Source organism: Pan troglodytes, chromosome 9 (assembly GCF_028858775.2).
Source record: "Pan troglodytes isolate AG18354 chromosome 9, NHGRI_mPanTro3-v2.0_pri, whole genome shotgun sequence".
Taxonomy (NCBI): Eukaryota; Metazoa; Chordata; class Mammalia; order Primates; family Hominidae; genus Pan; species Pan troglodytes.
This window is the reverse complement of record NC_072407.2, coordinates 9,250,501-9,271,163: the sequence shown is the minus strand read 5'-3', so window position 1 is coordinate 9,271,163 and position 20,663 is coordinate 9,250,501. Positions and strand designations below refer to the sequence as shown.

Here is a 20,663-nt window from a genome sequence, read left to right as displayed (position 1 = left end):
GTCTAAAATATAATTCCAAATATAAATATTTGTATTCCTGCTTTCCATGAACAGGTTAGAAGAGGAAAGAGAAAATGGAGTTGGGGAACAAGGAAAGCACCACTAAGCAGGTTGATCATATTGGCCTCTTCTCAGAAATGATGTCCAAAAGTCTTCACTGAGTGTGGCTGGATGATTTTGCTAAAGTGTAAACTGGTGAACCTTTCTATGGGTCTTTATATTGGCATTTTTTCATTCATTAAAAAAAAGATAAGTAAGTTGATGGAGTTGGTTCTCCTAATTCTGCTATTCAATAACTTTGTGATTGGATAAGCATAAAATATATAAAAGTACAGAGAATCACAGCTTGGCAAACTTTCTCCCCTTTCTAAGAAGACCCCTGAATGGCCCTGCCTATTACAAATGGTACCTTGTTCATGCCCTTTGTGCTGACATTTATTGGGATCCCCGGTTTTGAATCTGTACAATGCTGGATTGGGATTCCATTCTGTGCTACGTATGTCATTGCTCTGATTGGAAATTCTCTACTTTTGATCATCATCAAATCTGAGCCAAGCCTCCATGAACCCATGTATATCTTCCTGGCCATGTTAGGAGCCACAGACATTTCACTTAGCACCAGCATTGTGCCCAAGATGCTTGGTACTTTTTAGTTCCATTTGCCAGAGATATATTTTGATGCTTGCCTCTTTCAGATGTGGCTCATCCACACATTTCAAGGCATTGAATCAGGAGTCCTGCTAGCCATGGCTCTGGACCGCTATGTAGCGATCTGTTATCCTCTGAGGCGTGCTATAGTATTCACTCGACAGCTAGTCACTTATATTGTAGTTGGAGTGACATTGCGGCCTGCCATTCTGGTAATTCCATGCCTATTGCTTGTAAAATGCCATCTGAAACTCTACCGAACCAAGTTAATATCCCACACTTACTGTGAACACGTGGCCCTTGTGAAGCTTGCCACCGACGATGTTTACATTAATAAGGTCTATGGTATCCTTGGAGCATTTATTGTTGGTGGGCTTGATTTCATTTTCATCACCCTCTCCTATATTCAAATATTTATCACTGTCTTTCACTTGCCTCTGAAAGAGGCACGACTTAAGGTATTTAATACATGTATTCCCCATATATATGTCTTCTTCCAATTCTATCTCCTTGCTTTTTTTTTCATTTTTTACTCGCAGATTTGGATCTTATATCCCATCATATGTACATATCACCTGTCCAGTCTTTACCTACTGGTCCCACCATTCCTCAACCCCTTTATCTATGGGATAAAGACCAAGCACATTAGAGATAAGGTAGTAAAAATATTCTGTTCCAAAGATGAGGCTTGAAATTTGATTGAAATAGTTTCTTCATAAAGATAATAGCTCACCTATTACTAGACCTATGAGATCCAGTCAATGGTTTGGGGTATCATTATGATTGATGAATAAATTAATGTGTCTGTATACACACACCTACAAACATATATACACATATATATTCATATCTCTGCAAGCATTTTTCTAGGTATATTAATAGAAATGAAAATTGCAGTATAAAAAGTTTGTTCTGTTAATTTTTGATAAGTATTGTCATTTCATTTTAGACAATTTCAGTAGGTCATACTTCCATAAGCACAATTCAAGTACTTGTTTCCCCATGTTATATTATTAAAATTTAACCAAAAAATAAAAAAGTCCATAGTTTTATTACTTAAAGTCACATGGTTTTATTTTGAGTTTATTTCTAATTCACACTGGATTTTGTTTTTGTGCAAAATGTGAATTACACAGCTTAAGGGAGCAAACTTAATAGAGGAAACTCTATTTTGCTAAATAGAGTTTGTATTAAGCAATTTATTATCTTTCTATGTTATTCTGTGTTTTTTTCATTTAATATATTACCACAACTTTGTGTATTTTTTCCTGTCCTTATTTTCTGACTGTCCTTATACCACCATGCTTTACTAGTTTAACTATTAAAGTCATAGAATACTTTGATGTTGTAAAGAACAAGTATTTTTTGACATTTTTGATTGCAGATATTAATTCTGGAGCCAAACCTAATTGTTTGTTTACCGATAGATTATTTTCCTGGAATTTTCCCTGAAGAAAAATTAGGTAATAAAATAAGAATTAGTACTCCCTGAGATGTTTCTTTAGCCCTTGTAATATTTATAAACAAATGTATGGGATACTAAAGTACTAATTTTAAACCTTATTAGACAACTTTAGTGAAATTGCCTGCAGCAAGCTTCTGTTGAGAAAAGCCTATCCTCCTTCCTCAACTTTTCTTTAATGATGCCCCTACACCATCATGATGTGACTTTGTTTTACTCAGTTCAAAGTTATCCAGCAACACAACACACAAAAATCAACTGGAACAAAAGATGTAAATTTAGGCTGCCATTATTATTTACCTATCAGAATTTGCTAATTTATTTCCCCAAGTCTTTCATTTATTTTCTTAAAACAGAAATTAACACCTTTTCTTTCCACTACTTGCCTTCCACAAACACCCACCATTTGACCCACCCACCCACAATAGTGTAGCTGGATGCTGCCAAAAGAGATAAGTGAAAGCACATTATAACCTGCAAACTGTGATTCAGAGATTTTGCCTATCTAAATCCATTATTCAGTCAAACCAGCTTCCATTTGCATGCTTAGGGTCTAGAATAATAAAACAAATAATTATTTCATACCAAACTAAGTAGTGTTATATGATATGTCAATATTTAAATCCTCCATCTAATTATTGGCTTCTAATTTCTCCATATCTCTTATCTCCCCTTTTCTTTAATTTTTAACTTCTTTCAGATTATTATTTTTAAGCTTTTCACTGAAGTATATCATACAATTAGAAAAGTGCACCAATCCTAAGACTACATTTTTCTCTCCCCTCCCCTCCCCTCCCCTCCCCTCCTCTCTTCTCTTCTCTTCTCTTCTCTTCTCTTCTCTTTTCCTTGAGCTCAAGTCTCACTCTATTGCCCAGGGTGGAGTACAGTGGCGCAGTCATGGCCCACAGCAACCTGAACTGCCTGAGCTAAAGGAATTCTCCCACCTCAGCCTCTGGTGTAGCTGGAACTACAGGTGCATACCCCTAGGCCCACCACCTAATTTTTTTATTATTATTTGTATAGAAGAGCTCTCTTTATGTTGCTCAGGCTTGTATAGACCTTCTAGGCCCAAGCCATCCTCCCGTCTCCACCTTGCAAAGTGCTGGGATTACAGACGTGTGCCACTGACATGAATTTTCATATAATGGGCAGACTGAGCCAAAAAAGCATCCAGATCAAGAAACATAACACGACCAGCAAAGCAGAAATTCTCCTTCACTTGTTTCCTTGTTCCTACCCACGTTAGATAACCACTATCCTGATTTCTATTACCAAGATAACTTTGCTTCTTTAGAAATGTACATAAATGAAATATTGCAGCAAATTTGTTTGCTTCAAGTTTAGGTTTTTAAGATTTATCTATATTGTTGCATATAAAAATGAGCTATTTCTTCTCATTGTGTTATAATATTCAACTTTATGAATACACTACAATTTCTTTACACGTTGTTTGCTTTTTTATGGGGGGGCTAGATAATACATAATATTTTGCTATCAAAAGTAGTGTTGTTGTGGGCATTACTTTACATAGTATTGGTAATATATGGCTGTATTTGAAGGAGTATATGTATAGAATTAGAATTGCCAGATAATATGATATTCCTAAGATTGATATTAATACATCTTGATAAATATTTTTTGAAAACTGATTTTGCAAAAAAGTAATTGTACCAATTTGTAAGATTACAGCGGATTTTTTGCATTTTTTATTGACAAATCATATTTATAGATATTTATGTAGTAGATGAGATATTTTGATACATGCGTACAACATATAATGATCAAATAAGGGTATTTGGGATATCCACAGCCTAAAACATTTATCATTTCTTTGTGTTGGGAAGATTTCAAATCTTCTCTTCTAGCTGTTTTTTAAGTATGCAATATATTGTTGTTAACTATTGTCACCCTACTGTGATATTGAACATCAGAATTTAAGGTGTCAAGATAAAGAAAAGTTGGGTAATGAGAACAACATACAACTAAGTCCTAGGTCAGCAATTTTTAAGTGTTCTAGTTGCTTCATATCCTTGCTAGCATTTTGAATCATCAATCTTTCATTTTCTTGCTTGTATACAGTAGCATCACATTGTGAATTTAATTCAAACATTTTTATTCATGTCAAAGGGGTCATATGCATCATTTCTCACATTCCTTTGTCCTAAACCCAACCACATGATCACAACCAGGGACAGGAGTGAAAGAAAAATGCAGTCTCTAGATGACTGGCTATGAGATGAGCTTAAACTATACGCTGGTGGAGGTGGAGAGGAATCTATTACTGAGACAGAGACAGAATCCATACTGGGGGATTGTTAAAGTCTCTTGCACAGTGCAGTGCTTTTGATACAAAATATAAAAAGAGCAAGACATACTATACATTATAAAGAAACGTTGGTATTTTTGAAAATGTACCACACATCAAAATAACAAGAGTGTAAAATATGACTTTAATACATTTTATCAGAACCGTATGTACAAAATGCCAAGGAGCTTAAAAGAGAAAGGTGACATTCAATGCTGAGTTCAAGGTTTTTGGGGAAAGACATGGTTAATGATGAAGTATTTGAGACGTTCTTTGGAAGATAGATGGATTGTGTGTGTGTGTGTGTGTGTTTAAATGAAGGTATTTCTCTAAAGGACATTTCTAAAATAACTCAAGAGAAGGCGTCCAAGAATAAGAAAGGGATACATGCTGTTCAATTAAAAGCAATAAAGTTTAGAGCTCAGGATGAGTAAGACAGCATATATTGATGTAGAAACAAAGAGGTTAGAATGTAGAATGTTTGGTTAAGAGGAAGAATTACAGTGGAAAGCAAATCAGCTTTGAAGTCAAACATACCTAGGTTTGATTGTCAGCACTTCCATGGACTAGTCTGATACTGTGAAAGTTACTAATTTCCACGAATCTCAATTTCTGCAATGGACATTTGAAGCAATTAAATCAAATGAGGCATTTAGCAGAGGCTGATAATAATTGTTATGCTTTTGTCAATCCTTTTTTGCTGTCTCTTTTGTATCCTTAAAATTCTGGGGTCCACAGGAAATTACTTATTTTGTGTGAATTTATTTTGTTAATTTATTCATTTGATGTACCAAAGTAGATATTCTAAGTGCAAGAGTATGGCGAGATCTGTAAATAACGCTGGCATGATTTATACCCTACCATCCAAGACAATGTTTCATGAGCAAGGTGAATTTATTATTTATATTGTTCTCATTCATTAATAGTAACATTTTCTACTGACAATTTTCGATAAATGATAAAAAACTATAATGCTGTGGGATCTGTAATAAGTTCTGATGAAGATATACAGATGATTGGATATAGCCTCTAGACTCAATAACCTTTTACTAAATATCAGAAGATCACTCAGATGAATAAGGTCTGGAGTGGACTCCCAGAAAACTGCAGCAACCCTGTGGAAGAGGGGCCTGACTATTAAAAGAAAAACAAACAAACGGAAAGCAACAACAACAGCAGCAGCATCAACAAATACATCCCCACAAAAACCCCATCCAAAGGTCAGCAGCCTCAACAATTGAAGCTAGATGAACTCAGCAAGATGAGACAGAATTAGTGAGGAAATGCTGAAAACTCAAAAACCAGAGTGGCTTTTCTCTAAATGATGGCAACACCTCTCCTGCAATGGCACAGAGCTGGGTGGAGGGTGAGATGGCTGAATTGACAGAAGTAGGCTTCAAAAGGCAGGTAATAACAAACTTTGCTGAGCTAAAGCAGCATGTTCTAACCCAATGCAAAGAAGCTTAGAACCATGATAAAACATTACAGGAGTGATTAACCAGAATAACCAGTTTAGAGAGGAACATAAATGACTTAATGGAGTTGAAAAACACAACACAAGAACTTCACAATACAATTACAAGTATCAATAACAATAGACCAAGCAGAGGAAAGAAATTCAGAGCTTGAAGACTATCTTGCTGAAATAAGACAGACAGACAAGATTAGAAAAAAAAGAATGAAAAGGAACAAACAAACCCTCTGAGAACTATGGGATTATGTAAAAAGACCAAAACTACAACTGATTGGGGTACATGAAAGAGACAGGGAAAAAACCAAGTTGAAAAACATACTTCAGGATGTCATCCAGGAGAACTTTCCCAACATAACAAAACAGACCAGCATTCAAATTCAGGAAATACAGAGAACTCTAGTAAGATACTCCATGAGAAGATCGAACCTAAAACACATAATCAGCAGATTCTCCAACGTCAAAATGAAGGAAAAAATGTTAAGGGCAGTTAGAAAGGCCATGTGACATATAAAGGGAAGCCCATCAGACTAACAGTGGACCTCTCAGCAGAAACTCTACAAGCCAAAAGATATTGGGGGCCAATATTCAACATTCTTAAAGAAAAGAATTTTCAACCCAGAATTTCATATCCAGACAAACTGAGCTTCGTAAGCGAAGGAGAAATAAAATCCTTTTCAGACAAGCAAAGGCTGAGAGAATTCATCACCACCAGGCCTGCCTTGCAAGAGACTTTGAAGGAAGCACTAAATATGGAAAAGAAAAACTGCTGGCCAGGCACGGAGGCTCACGCCTGTAACCCCAGCACTTCGACAGGCTAAGGTAGGTGGATCACCTGAGGTCAGGAGTTCAAGATCAGTCTGACTAGCATGGAGAAACCCCATCTCTACTAAAAATACAAAAAATTAGCCGAGCGTGGTGGCACATGCCTGTAATCCCAGCTACTTGGGAGGCTGAGGTAGGAGAATCACTTGAACCCAGGAGGCGGAGGTTGCAGTGAGCCGAGATCATGCACTCCAGCTTGGGGAGCAAGAGCAAAACTCCGTCTCAAAAAACAATCCCAAAACCAAACCAAAACAACAACAACAACAACAACAATGACAAAAACTATTACCAGCCATTACAAAAACACACTGAAGTACACAGACCAATGACACTATGAAGCAACTACATCAACAAGTCTGCAAAATAACTAGCTAGCATCATGATGACAGGATCAAACCCACACATTACAATATTAACCTTAATTGTAAGTGGTCTAAATGCCCCATTTAAAAGACACAGAATGGAAAGCTGAATGAAGAGTCAAGACCCATTGGTGTGCTGTATTCGAGACACCCATCGCACATGCAAAGACACACATAGGCTTAAAATAAAGGGATAGAGGAAAAATTGTCAAGTAAATAAAAAATAAAAAAGCATGGGTTGCAATCCTAGTTTCTGACAAAACAGATTTTAAACCAACAAAGATCAAAAAAGACAAAGAAGGGCATTAAATAATAGTAAAAGGTTCAATTTTACAACAAGAGCTAACTATCCTAAACATAATGGCAAAGGGATCAATTCAACAAGAAGAACTAACTATCCTAAATATATATGTACCCAATACAGGAGCACCCAGATTCATAAAACAAGTTCTTAGAGACCTACAAAGAGACTTAGACTCCCACACAATAATACTGGGAGACTTTAACAGCCTGCTGTCCATATTAGACAGATAATCAACAAAGAAAATTACCAAGGATATTTAGGACTTGAACTCAGCTCTGAATCAAGTGGACCTGATAGATATCTACAGAATTCTCCACCCCAAAACAATAGAATACACATTTTTCTCATTACCACATGGCACTTACGCTGAAAGCAATTACATAATTAGAAGTAAAACACTCCTGAGCAAATGCAAAAAAAAAAAAAACAAAAAAACCCCAAAAAACTGAAATCATAACATCTCAGACCGCAGCACAATCAAATTAGAACTCAACATTAAGAAAACTCAAACAATACCACACAACTGCGTGGAAACTGGACAATCTGCTCCTGAATGATGACTCCCAGGTAAATAATGAAATTAAGGCAGAAATCAAGAAGTTCTTTGAAACTAATGAGAACAGAGACAATTTACCAGTATCTCTGGGATTCAGCTAGAGCAGTGTTAAGAGAAAAATGTGTGGCACTAAATGCCTACATCAAAAAGCTAGAAAGATCTAAAATCGATACCCTAACATCACAACTAAAAGAACTAGAGAACCAAGAGCAGACAAACCTTAAAGCTAGCAGAAGACAAGAAATAACCAAGACCAGAGTGGAACTGATGGAGATAGAGATATGAAAAACACTTCAAAAAATCAATGAATCCAGAAGCTGATTTTTTAAAAAATCTATAAAATAAGATAGATCACTAGCCAGAAAAATAAAGAAAAGAGAGAAGAATCAAATAGACACAATCAGAAATGATAAGGGGGATATCATTATTGACCCCACAGAAATACAAACAACCCTCAGAGATAAACACCTCTATGCACATAAACTAGAAAATCTAGAAGACATGAATAAATTCCTGGATGCATACACCCTCTCAAAACTGAACCAGGAAGAATTTGAATCCCTGAATAGACCAGTAACAACTTCTGAAGTTGAGACAGTAATAAATAGCCTTAAAAAAAAGCCCAGGACCAGATGGATTAGCAGCTGAATTATACCAGAGGTACAAAGAGGAGGTGGTATAATTTCTTCTGAAACTATTCCAAACAATTGAAAAGGAGAGATTTCTTCCTAACTCACTTTATGAGGCCAGCATCATCCTGATAACCAAAACTTGGCAGAGATACAACAACAACAAAAAAAGGAAACTTTAGGCCTGTATCCCTGATGAACATCAATGCCAAAATTCTCAATAAAATACTGGCAAACCGAATCCAGCAGCACATCAGAAAGCTTATTCACCATGATCACGTCAGCTTTATCCCAAGATGCAAGGTTGATTCAACATATGCAAATCAATAAATGTAATTCATCACATAAACAGAATTAAAGGCAAAAATGACAAGATTATGTCAACAGATGCAGAAAAGGCCTTTGATAAAAATCATCTCTTCATGTTAAAAACTCAATAAATTAGATTTTGATGGAATATATCAAAAAATAATACGAACCATTTATGACAAACCCACGGCCAATGTCATACTGAATAAGCAAAAACTGGACAATTCTCCTTGAAAACTGGCACAAGATAAGAATGCCTGCTCTCACCACTCCTATTCAAAATAATATTAGAAGTTCTGGCCAGGGAAATCAGGCAAGAGAAAGAAATAAAGGATATTCAAATAGGAATAGAAGAAATTAAATCCAACTGTCTTTTTCTGCAGATGACATGATCTTGTATCTAGAAAGCCCCCATATCTCAGCCTGAAAGCTTCTTAAGTTGGTAAGCAACCTCAGCAAGATCTCAGGATACAAAATCAATGTGCAAAAACCACAAGCATGTCTACACACCTGCAATAGACAAGAAGAGAGCCAAATCACAAATGAACTCACATTCACAATTGCTACAAAGAGAATTAAATACCTAGAAATACAGCTAACAAGGGAAGTGAAGGACTCTTCAAGGAGAACTACAAACCAGTGCTCAAGGAAATGAGAGGACACAAACAAATGGAAAAACATTACATGTTCATGGATAGGAAGAATCAATATCATAAAAATGGCCATACTGCCAAAAGTAATTTATATATTCAATGCTATCCCCATTAAACTACCATTGACATTCTTCACAGAACTACTTTAAAATTCATGTGGAACCAAAAAAGAGCCCCTATAGCCAAGACAATCCTAAGCAAAAAGAACAAAGCTGGAGTCATCACACTACCCAGCTTCAAGGTATACTACAAGGCTATGGTAACAAAAACAGCATAGTACTGGCACAAAAACGGACACACAGACCAATGGAACAGGGTAGAGATATCAGAAATAAGACCACACATCTACAAGTATATGATCTTCAACAAACATGACAAAAACAAGCAATGGGGAAAGGATTCCATATTTAATAAATGGTACTGGGAAACTGGCTCGCCATATGCAGAAAATTGAAACTGGACCCCTTCCTTACACCTTATACACAAATTAATTCAAGATGAATTAGACTTAAATGTAAATCCCAAAACTACAAAATCTAGGCAATACCATTCAGCACATAGGCACGGACAAAGATTTCATGACAAAAACGTCAAGAGCAATTGCAACAACAGCACAACTTGACAAATGGGATCTAATTAAACTAAAGAGCTTCTGTACAGCAAAAGAAACTGTCATTAGAATGTAGAGACAACCTGCAGAATGAAAGAAAATGCTTTCAATCTATGACAAAGCATTGTAGATATCCAGTATCTACAAGGAACTTAAATAAATTTATAAGAAAAAAACAACACCATTAAAAAGTGGGCAAAGACATGAACAGACACTTCACAAAAGAAGACATTTATGTGACCAAAAAACATGAAAAAAAGCCCAACATCACTGATCATTGGAGAAATGCAAATCAAGACCACAATGAGATACCATCATGCACTGGTTAGAATGGCGATTATTAAAAAGTAAATAAACAACAGCTGCTGGTGAGGCTGTGGAGAAATAGGAACACTTTTACACTGTTGGTGGGAATGCAAATTAGTTCAAACATTGTGGAATACAGGGTGTCAATTCCTCAAAGACCTAGAACAAGAAATACCATTTGACGCAGAAATCCCATTACTGGGTGTATACCCATAGGAATATACATCGTTCAGTTACAAAGATATATGCACACATATGTTCATTGCAACACTATTCACAACAGCAAAGACATGGAATCAACCCAAATGCCCATCAATGATAGAATGGTTAAAGAAAATGTGGTACACATACACCATAGAGTCCTATGTAGCCATAAAAAGGAATGAGATCATGTCCTTTGCAGGGACATGGATGGAGGTGGAAGCCATTTTCCTCATCAAACTGACACAGGGATAGGAAACCAAACACCACATGTTCTGACATATAAGTGGGAGCCGAATAATGAGAACACATGAACACAGGGAGGAGAACAACACATACTAGGACCCGTTGGGGGTGGGTCCTACAGTATCGTAGGACAGTGGTGCTAAATATCATATTTTTACTCTTAACTTTTCTGTTTAGATATACAAATACTTAACATTGTGTTAAAACTGCCTGTAGTATCCAGCACAGTAACATGCTGTACAGGTTTGTAGCCAAGGAATAATAGGCAGTAATCTATAGCCCAGACACGTATTAGGCTGTACCATCGCAGTTTGTGTCAGTACACTCTATGATGTCACACAATGACAAAATCGCCTAAGGATGCATTTCTCAGAACATATCCTCATCGTTAAGCAACACATGACTATAATCATCCTAAAGATTATTTGTCAGTTCCTTCAAGTATAATCCACTGTTATACTGGAACCCTGCTTGCATGGTGGTAAGGTATGGCAGAAGGAAAGCTCTCAATAATCTTCCAATTAAACCTGAGCCTTCTGGTGGCCCTTTGGCCCACGTCTTTACCTTCACAAGTATTTCTCTGGTTGTATAGTGCCCTCTCTCCTTCTCTGTTCTCTTCCCTGACTTCAGTGTTCCTAATCTATTTCCTTGAAGCCTTGACATCTGTTGACTAGATGTTTATTTCCTCTTAGGTGAGTTAGGAAGGCTGGAGAAGTCTTTGGCAGTAGCATTCAAAAGTGCCAAAAGTCTTTGGCAGTGACATTTGGCAAATTAGTCTGCATGCTCTTTACTTTCCCTATGCATGAAATGAGGTAGTGACAGTACCTGTCTGATAGGGTTACACATAGAAATAAATGCACTTATTTAGAAATGTCCCTGACACATGTTCTGTATATTATTTGACTTTTAATTTATTTGACATAATGGTTGTATATATTTATAAGTTACAATGTGATATTTTTGTATATGTATACATTATGCAACGATCAATGTAATTAACATTAATGTAATTAACATATTAGATATATTAATAATCAGTTCTAGATACATTGAGTTTTAGATGCACTGAGTTAATGAAAAGTTCTAATACACAACTAATATATACAATCAATCCAATTAACATATAAATCACCTCATATACTTATTTTTGTGGTAATAACATTTGAGATTTATTATCAGCAGTTATGATATGCATAATACATTATCATTTACTATAGTCAAGATACTGTACAATAGATCTCAAAAACTTGCCCTTCTGGTCTAACTAAAATTCTGTACCCTTTTGCCAATATCTCCCCTTCACTGCCTAACTTCCTCAGCTCTGGTAACTACCATTCTACTATCTACTCCTATGAGTTCAACTTTTTTGTGTTCCACATGTAAGTGATATCCTGCAGTATTTGTCTTTGCATGCCTGACTTATTTCACTTAACATAATGTCTTTCAGTTTTGTCTCTGTTGTTGCAAATGACAAGATTTTCTTCCTAGTTAAAGCTGAATAGTATTCCATTGTGTATACATAGCATACCACATTTTCTTTATCCTTTCTGGAGAGGTTGATGTCTTAGCTGTTGTGAATGGTGCTTCAGTGAGCATAGGAGTACAGGTATCTCTTTGACATACTGATTTTTTATTCCTTTGGACATATACCCTGTAGTGAAATTGCTGTCTCATATGGTAGTTCTACTTTTAGATTTTTCAGAAACCTCCATTTTGTTTTTCATAATGGCAATACCAGTTAACAGTCCCACAAACAGCATATAGGAGTTGATTTTTCTCCACATTCCCTCGAGCATTTTTTCTAAAGACTTTATTTTTTTTTATCTTTTATATTATAATTTAAAGTTCCTCTGGGATTAATTTTAGTATATAGTGCAATTGAGGGATTGAGATTCATTTTGCTTTTTTCATATACGTGAGCTATTTTCATCACCATTCCTTTAAAAAATCATTTTCTCAAAGTAGTACACTGTCTCTGTCTCTATATTAGTGGTTTGATTTTACATTGTCTGTTTTGATTCATTAGCCTACTTGCGTATCCTTGAGTCAAACTACAGCAAATATGGTTCTGACGTCTACTTAGTATCAATCTTGTATCTGGTTGTGTTTATCCCTCAGTGTTTTTGTTTTACAGGAAAGCCTTGAATATTCCAGGACCTTTACATCTCCATATAAACTTTCAATGCTTCTTGAAAATTTCCACAAAATGACTTTCAGAAAATTTTATTGAGATTGCATTGAATCTGAATATAGGGAAAATCATATTATTTACAATATTGTGTGTTTAAATTCAATCATAAGTGTGGTATATTCTACCATTTATCTGAGTCTTCTTAACTTATTACATAGTTTTCAAGGTAGATATCTTACATCATTCATTAAAGAGATTCATAGATGTTTGCATATTTAGTTGCTTGATTTTTAATTACAACATTGATTTGTAAAGGATGTTCCCAACTAAAAAATAAAATGAAGTACATGATTATAAAAATAAATATTAGAATTTTTCTAGTTTTATTACTTTGAACATGTTTTTTTTTCACTGAGAATGTGTTAATAGGAGAAAATGAAGTTATATAATAGATAACTTGCAGGATAGCAAAAGATAAAGCATATATGGTATCTGTTGTTTTGCTTTTCATGATTTCAGTATCCATGGTCAATCATGGTCAGAAAATAGGTGAGTAGAGTATAATAAAAATATTAATATTTTAAGAGAGAGAAAGAATATTCACATAACTTTTATTATATTGTTGTAAGTGTTCTATTTTATTACTAGTTATTGTTGTTAATCTTTTTCTAATGCATTAATTAAACTTTATAATAACTATGCTATAGGAAAAAAATAGAATATATATACGGGATATATGGGGCTAAATACTATTAGCAGTTCCAGACATCCACTGAAGGTTTTGAAACATACTCACTGTGGATAATGGGGGAATACTGTATACCTTACTTGAGATAAACTGCATATGAGTTATAGAGCTGTTTGTATAAATTAGATTATAAATTTTATGTGCTGAAAGTTGTAACAAAATAAAATTAAAATAATGTCCATTTTTATTATTATTAGAAATGCTGCTAATTGGTAAAAATTAGTTGTTGCCTCTGTTACTTATACCAATTAGCAGAATTTGGAATCTGATATTTTGCAATAATTTTATTATACTTTAATAATAATAAAAGTGGTAATAGGCAATCATAATTGTTAATATTTATTTAGTGTTTTTAAGAGTACAGAATAAAGGAAGTGGATTGAATTAGGGCTATGTATATTATTTCTTTCAAACAGGATTATATTTACTGTCTTTGATGGCGTGGGCATCTTTTGAGGGTGAGATAGGTGTAGACGAAAATCAAGAAGAAAAACAATTATCCTTTCTCCTCCTCCTCCTCCTCCTCTTCTTATTTTCTCCTTCCTCCTCCCCCTCCCCCTCCTCCTCCTCTTCCTCCTCCTCCTCCTCCTCCTCTTCTTCTTTTAGACAACATCTTGCTCTATCGTGCAGTCACACGATTTTGGCTTACTGCAGCCTCAAACTTCAGGGGACAAGAGATTCTCCCACCTCAGTCTCCTAAGTAGCTGGGACTATAGGAGTGTACCACCACATCTGGCTATTGTTTTTATTTTTTGTAGAGATAAAGTCTGACTATGTTGCCCAGGCTGATATCTCACTCCTGGGCTCAAGCTATCTGCAAACCAGAGCCTCCCAAAGTGCTAGGATTACAGGTATGAGTCATCGTTTCTAGACCCTACTCTCTTTCATGGTTGGGAAAATACCAGTTCTTTTAAGGGAAATAAGACATAACATTATAGTTACAAATCTAGTAATGATTATCTGGATAAAGTGACTATTTATTCTGTTTATAGCATTCTGTAGTCTATGATAATTAACCACATTCTGTTATCTACCACAGATATGCCTATCATGTAAGTGTTAGCATGGGTTTGAGGTGCAGGCAAGGAAAATGCCACTTTCAAATGTCACCTTGGGTTGCTATGTAACCTATCCAAATGTTGTTATTTAATTTGTTGTATTACATTGGACACATGCAGCCTACCCTATACAAAGATCAGTTTTATTATTTTGAAGTGAAACTTTTATTTTAAAAAAGCATATTATGTGAATTGTGCTTTCAGTTTTTGCTCATGAAAAATAATTTCTTACTTAGAAATCTGCCCTTCAGAACCCCATCTCTATTTTTATTATTGCAACCATATATTTCCTGTAGTGGGTTTTACGTAGGTTAAATAGCTGAGGGAAAACTGGAAATCGAGACACATTTCCAATGCTTTTGTCATTGATGCTTACTTGTATTTTTCTTGTAGGGCATGAAAACAAAAAGTAAAATGATGGTTGGAAAAAAATGAAGAGTTTGACTATAAAATACATTATTAGAACATGAAAAAACATCTGTGAAATGTTTAGTAGAGTACATTATTACTTAAAGATTACTTACATGTGTCTCCTGTCTGACCAACTGTAAATGGGTGTAAAGTTTTCCTCTAAAGAGAAGATAATATAAATCTAGTTTATTTGAAGAATGATATATAATGAAGCATTATTAAATTTGAGTGGTACTTAAGATACAAATCCAAGTTGAGAAAAACACTGGTAAGAATGCTATTGAATAAACTACTGACAAAAAGAGTCCTTGGAAAATTCATTATATTCTTGTTCCTATCTTTAAGAGAACAGGGCACTTCCTTAAGAGCACAGGAATCAGTTCTTCAGACAAATATATTCAGATACTCCTTGTGTTATTCTCCACTAGTTCCTTCCAGAAGGTTTTACCTGAAATCTCTAGTCGACAATCTTTGCTGAAAATATAATTAATCTATCTCCCATATTTCTGAACTCTAAAGATTTTTGTTCTGATCCTTTTAGTCATGCCAGAAATTGTAAAGTTATTTTTCCACCATCATGCAATGAACATGGCATCAGAAAATTAGTTCCTAGTCTCCTGAGCAGTCACTCTTCTGCTTTGCTTCATCATTTTTCTTTGCATGTCAGTTTCTGCCAATAGTAAATTGAGAAAGAATATTCACAAAATTGCCTTTGGCTCACAGGAGTTGTAGCAAAATTATGTCTTCATAGCTACACAAAATATGTGGAAAAACATCCAGCAAATTCCTGTTAAAGTAGCTGACTTTGAAAATTTATTTTGTATCTGAAATTATCTGAGATTCGTCAACTTTTGTGAAACATCAAGCCTCAAAGGATGTATGTACGTTACATTGCACAAATAAAGAGACCTTTGTAGAAGAAGTTGTCCTGATGTCTGATAGAGGGTTGCCTAAAAGTATCACACATACATACACACATGCACACACACAGACACACACACACACACACACACACAGAGTGATTAAACATAATTTGGAAAATAAGTCTTAGAATTCTGTGCATTCAGCTCCTTTTATAAACAAGATTTGTATTCTTTCACACAAGTATTTTTTTCAGGTACTTTCACTTCATGCTTTCCCAGAAATAAGAAGGGAGGCAGTGGTACAGTGAGGGCACATAGTGCCTACAGGATCTTAAGAAAAGCAAAACAAAAAAAGGCTGCTGAAATGAAAGGGAAAAACCATACGTTTAAAAAAATGTGACTCAGTATCCCAGTGATGTACTCAGAAAAATAAGATGTATTTAAATTGTTAAATTAGAATTCTACCAAGATCTTTTTCATTTTAAATTTTCATTTAGTTCTTTTTGCAGAGAAAGTCTAGACAGTTGGAGTCAACTAATTGTGACCCACTGGAAGACTAACCTGTTTTTTAATACACAGAAACAGAATTTCACTTGATTTCCATAGTTAAAAACGGAAAGGGATTCCAGTGGGATATATTTTCCTGCTATAATGAAACTTTATATTCAGAATAACACTCAACACGAATGAAGAGAGACAACATGGAGGTTTAAGACCGGAAAATATTCTCCAAAGTTTGTTCCTTTAGGACTTGCAGAATCTCTTGATATGAAATTCATTTACAAAATAATTACCTAGTGAAGTCTCAAAATTGACTTCTCTCAGCCATATCCATACCCTCAAGAAGTAAAGAAATAAGAGACCTTACTTTGAGGTGAAAGTATGGACCACATGCTCATGAATCTGCTTGGTTCTCACACCATAGATAATAGGATTGAGGGCAGGTGGAATGACCACATAGAGGTTGGCAACAAGAATGTAGACATAACGGGGAATTTTTTTGCCAAATCGGTAGGTGAGGAAGGAGAAGAGGGAGGGTGTATAGAAAACACACATGACCCCAACATGTGAGCCACACGTTCTCAGTGCTTTGTGACGAGTGTCTTGAGATGGGAGGTGGAAAACAGCTCGGAGAATGTAGGTATAGGAGATTCCAACAAGTGCGACATCCAAAATATGAAGCCACAAAAAGCCCATAAATAGCATTGATGTGAATGCTAGCACAGGCCAACTTAGCAATGCCCATGTGCTCACAGTAGGAGTGGGCAATAATCCGAGCCTCACAGAAGGGCAGACGATGGGTTAGGTAGAGAATGGGCAACATGAGCAGGACTGGGCGCATTATAATGCTCACACTAATGCCTGCCAATACTCGGGGTGTCAGAGTAGAGGTATACTGGAGTGGTGTACAGATGGCCACATAGCGGTCAAAGGCCATTACCAGCAGCACAGTGGACTCCATTCCTGTGAAAGTGTGTATCAGAAACATCTGGGCTACCCAGGCTCCAAAGCCAATTTTATGTGCATCAAACCAGAAGATACCCAACATACGAGGCACTGAGGATGTTGAGAGGGCTAGGTCTATGGCTGATAAGATGGCTAGAAAGCAGAACATAGGGTCCCGAAGAGTACGATCAGACCAGATTGTCAGTAGAATTGTAGCATTGCCCAGCAGAGGCATCAAGAAAATACAGCAAAAGGGCAGGGAAATCCAGCCATGGAAAGCCTCAAGTCCTGGGAGGCCTGTCAGAAAAAAGGTGTCTGGGTGGAAAATGGTGGTGTTGGTGTGGAACATCTTGCCATTGACGAGAAAAGTATTAGCTGACCACCTCTAGAAGGAAAATTAAAATTTATAAATGTTTAGCTCAAAATATCTCCAATAAGCTTAACTTTATCTCTCTTTTTCTTAGAAAATTGTTGCCAAATCTTGAGTCCAAAGTCAGATCTAGACACAGACTGGGCATTCTTCAACTGGAAGACAAATTAGCTTTATGACTCAGAGGGAGACCTGAGTCTTCCTCTGAGGTTCTGGACAATAATATACTCATTTGTTCAAACCCCGTACAAAACCTGGAATGAATTTTGAAAATGAAGTTTATGTTATAGTGAGATGTCAGTCTTTTTTGAAGACAAAGCAGACCTTAATCATACAGATCAACGTACAAAATCACAGAGAGACACTGCTATCTGCCCACAAAACATGACAATATGTACAAAAACCTGAGTGTAACTAGCCGTGAAGAATGACAGAAAATCTAGCAGAATCCTTAAACCGGTTTATTTGGTATCAGTAATTTCCATGGAGCATATTTGGAAAATCAGACCCAAAATAAAAACTTATGCTTTATTAATTTATTCTTTATATGTTTATTCCTATACCCCACGGACACACTGTATTATATAATACTTCAGATATGAAAATAGTTGCAGAAAGATGAAAAACACTGCAGCTGGAAATCACCCCTAAAAGAGAAATGCGTGTTTTTGCCAGTAGTCTTCTGGTGAGAATATAATTTATAAATAAGACCAAATTTTCTACTGGTTGATAAATTCCCAGGAATATTAATTGTATCTAATCTTGTTGAGAGTGGGGAAATAAGGAGATTTGTTGAAATAAGGAAACTTGAGAGAAATTTTAAAAAGACAATGATAGTGGTTGACACCAGGCTAAAAAGATCTATGTTACTGATTTCCCACACTGCAGTTCTGATATTCCCTTTCCCTCCCTCCTTCCCTCCCTCTCTCCCTCCTTCCCTTCCTTCCTTCCTCCCTTCCTTCCTTCTTACTTTCCTCCTTCCTTCCTTCCAGAAAGAAAAGATAAATAGGACTATTACAAAAAGAAGGAAAAAATGGAGGAGTAGAGATAGAAATGGCAGGAAAGTCGGAAAATATTTTTAAAAGAAAAGTAGGAGAAAGAAAGAAAAAAAGAGAAGAAAGGAAGGGAGGAACATTGGTCTTAAATCTAATTGAGTCCAGAGAAAATAAGAGGAGAAAGTCCAAATTTTGAAAAGTATTTTATAAATGACATTAAAAATATAGTTTTCCCAGCCAGTAAATTGTGCAAGATTATATTAAGTTCATATCCAGTATTCTTATTTTTCTGCCACCTTCTTTGCAATCAAATGTATAAATCTGCACGTATCTCTGGTCCTCTGATAACATTGTTTACTATTATCATTGTGGTTGCTGTTATTAACAATTATGCCTTGATACATGATTATCCCTGGAACTGGAAATTTTCATTTATACCACAACTTAAAGTTCCCTTTGCAGATAGTTACTTAAAAAATTTAAGTGTTCCAGCCTGATCCATTAAGACCTCTTTCTGTCAGGAAATATTTCTGCAATAGTGAGATATCAAATAGCAGCTTAATATGTTCAGCTGTAGCCTGTTCCTTGGCTGTTGCACAAGAGCCTCTGATCACTGTCCGTATCTATGACACATTTAATGAGAAACTCGCCTCCAACAGAGAGCTCTATCATATCAACTAAAGGGAAGAGAGCTTTATTCTGCAAGTATTTAGGGCCCTGTGGGGCATGTCTAGAATTACAGCCAACTCAAATTTCTTCTATCAACCAGTAATTACTTTGCTCAGAGTCTCCTGGGAAAGATCCCATTTTCTACACTGGGGATGGAGGGACTAGAGCAGAAGTAGACACCCCTTCCCATCGTCTCTTCTGACACATACATTGTCAATAGGAAGTCAGATACATAAGGATAATGTTCCCAAAACATTCACATAAGGCAAACTGAATCTCTTGGGTAAATTTTACATCTGAATTTATGAGATGTTGCAATAGTGCAGATTTAGGTCATCAATTACCAATGGATGTATCCCCTTTCCCACATCAATGCTTTAGCACTCACCAATAATTTATTAAGATATCATGGTTATCAGATAAGATAAAGCCTCTTATCTCTTTTCCATGCAGGCTCATCTTACTGGCTTTGAGTTAAGAAAAATGAATTTTAAAATACATAAAAATAAAATAATAGGAAGTACTATATTTAGAGTTGTGAAATATACAAAAGCCAAAGGAAAAAAAAGTATTGATAGTATGCATAATTTACAGTGTAAATTAAAATATCTCTTTAACATAATGAGTAAAAATAAAGTAATACTACATTACTTAATTGTAGAAAGTAACACTATATTAATAAAATAATAAAAGTAGTAAAGTAATAAAAATAACACTATATTACTTAATTGTAGAAAAAATCATATGAAATGTGTATTGTATATATAAATATATATATACAAACACATACATACACACACACATACCTATATACAACCACACAGACACACACACATATACATATATATATATATACATACATATATGTGTGTGTGTATATATATATACACACACACACAGAGAGTGAGACAGAAAGTAAGACAAGAAGTTGGGGAGTCTGAGTGAATATTAATATAATTAATCTAAATTCTCATGTATATAGCAGGTAATTAATAAATCCAGTTTGAACAGAATGAATCACCACATTTTTAAATAAACCCATCATAAGGTAATGTATAATTAAGTGCCAGAATATACATCTAGAA

At 35.4% G+C, this 20,663-nt stretch overlaps 1 protein-coding gene and 1 pseudogene across 1 annotated transcript; one reads left to right on the top strand and one right to left on the bottom strand.

Moving 5' to 3' along the window:
* The first annotated feature begins 383 nt into the window (after positions 1–383).
* On the top strand, positions 384–1,297 carry LOC100612105 (olfactory receptor 52A4-like). Its single transcript, XM_009459789.4, is given in 2 exon segments — positions 384–1,221; positions 1,224–1,297. Coding segments are annotated over 2 exon segments (912 nt in total).
* Positions 1,298–16,962: 15,665 nt separating this feature from the next.
* LOC466369 (olfactory receptor 52J3-like) lies at positions 16,963–17,893 on the bottom strand (annotated as a pseudogene).
* Between the last annotated feature and the right edge of the window lie 2,770 nt (positions 17,894–20,663).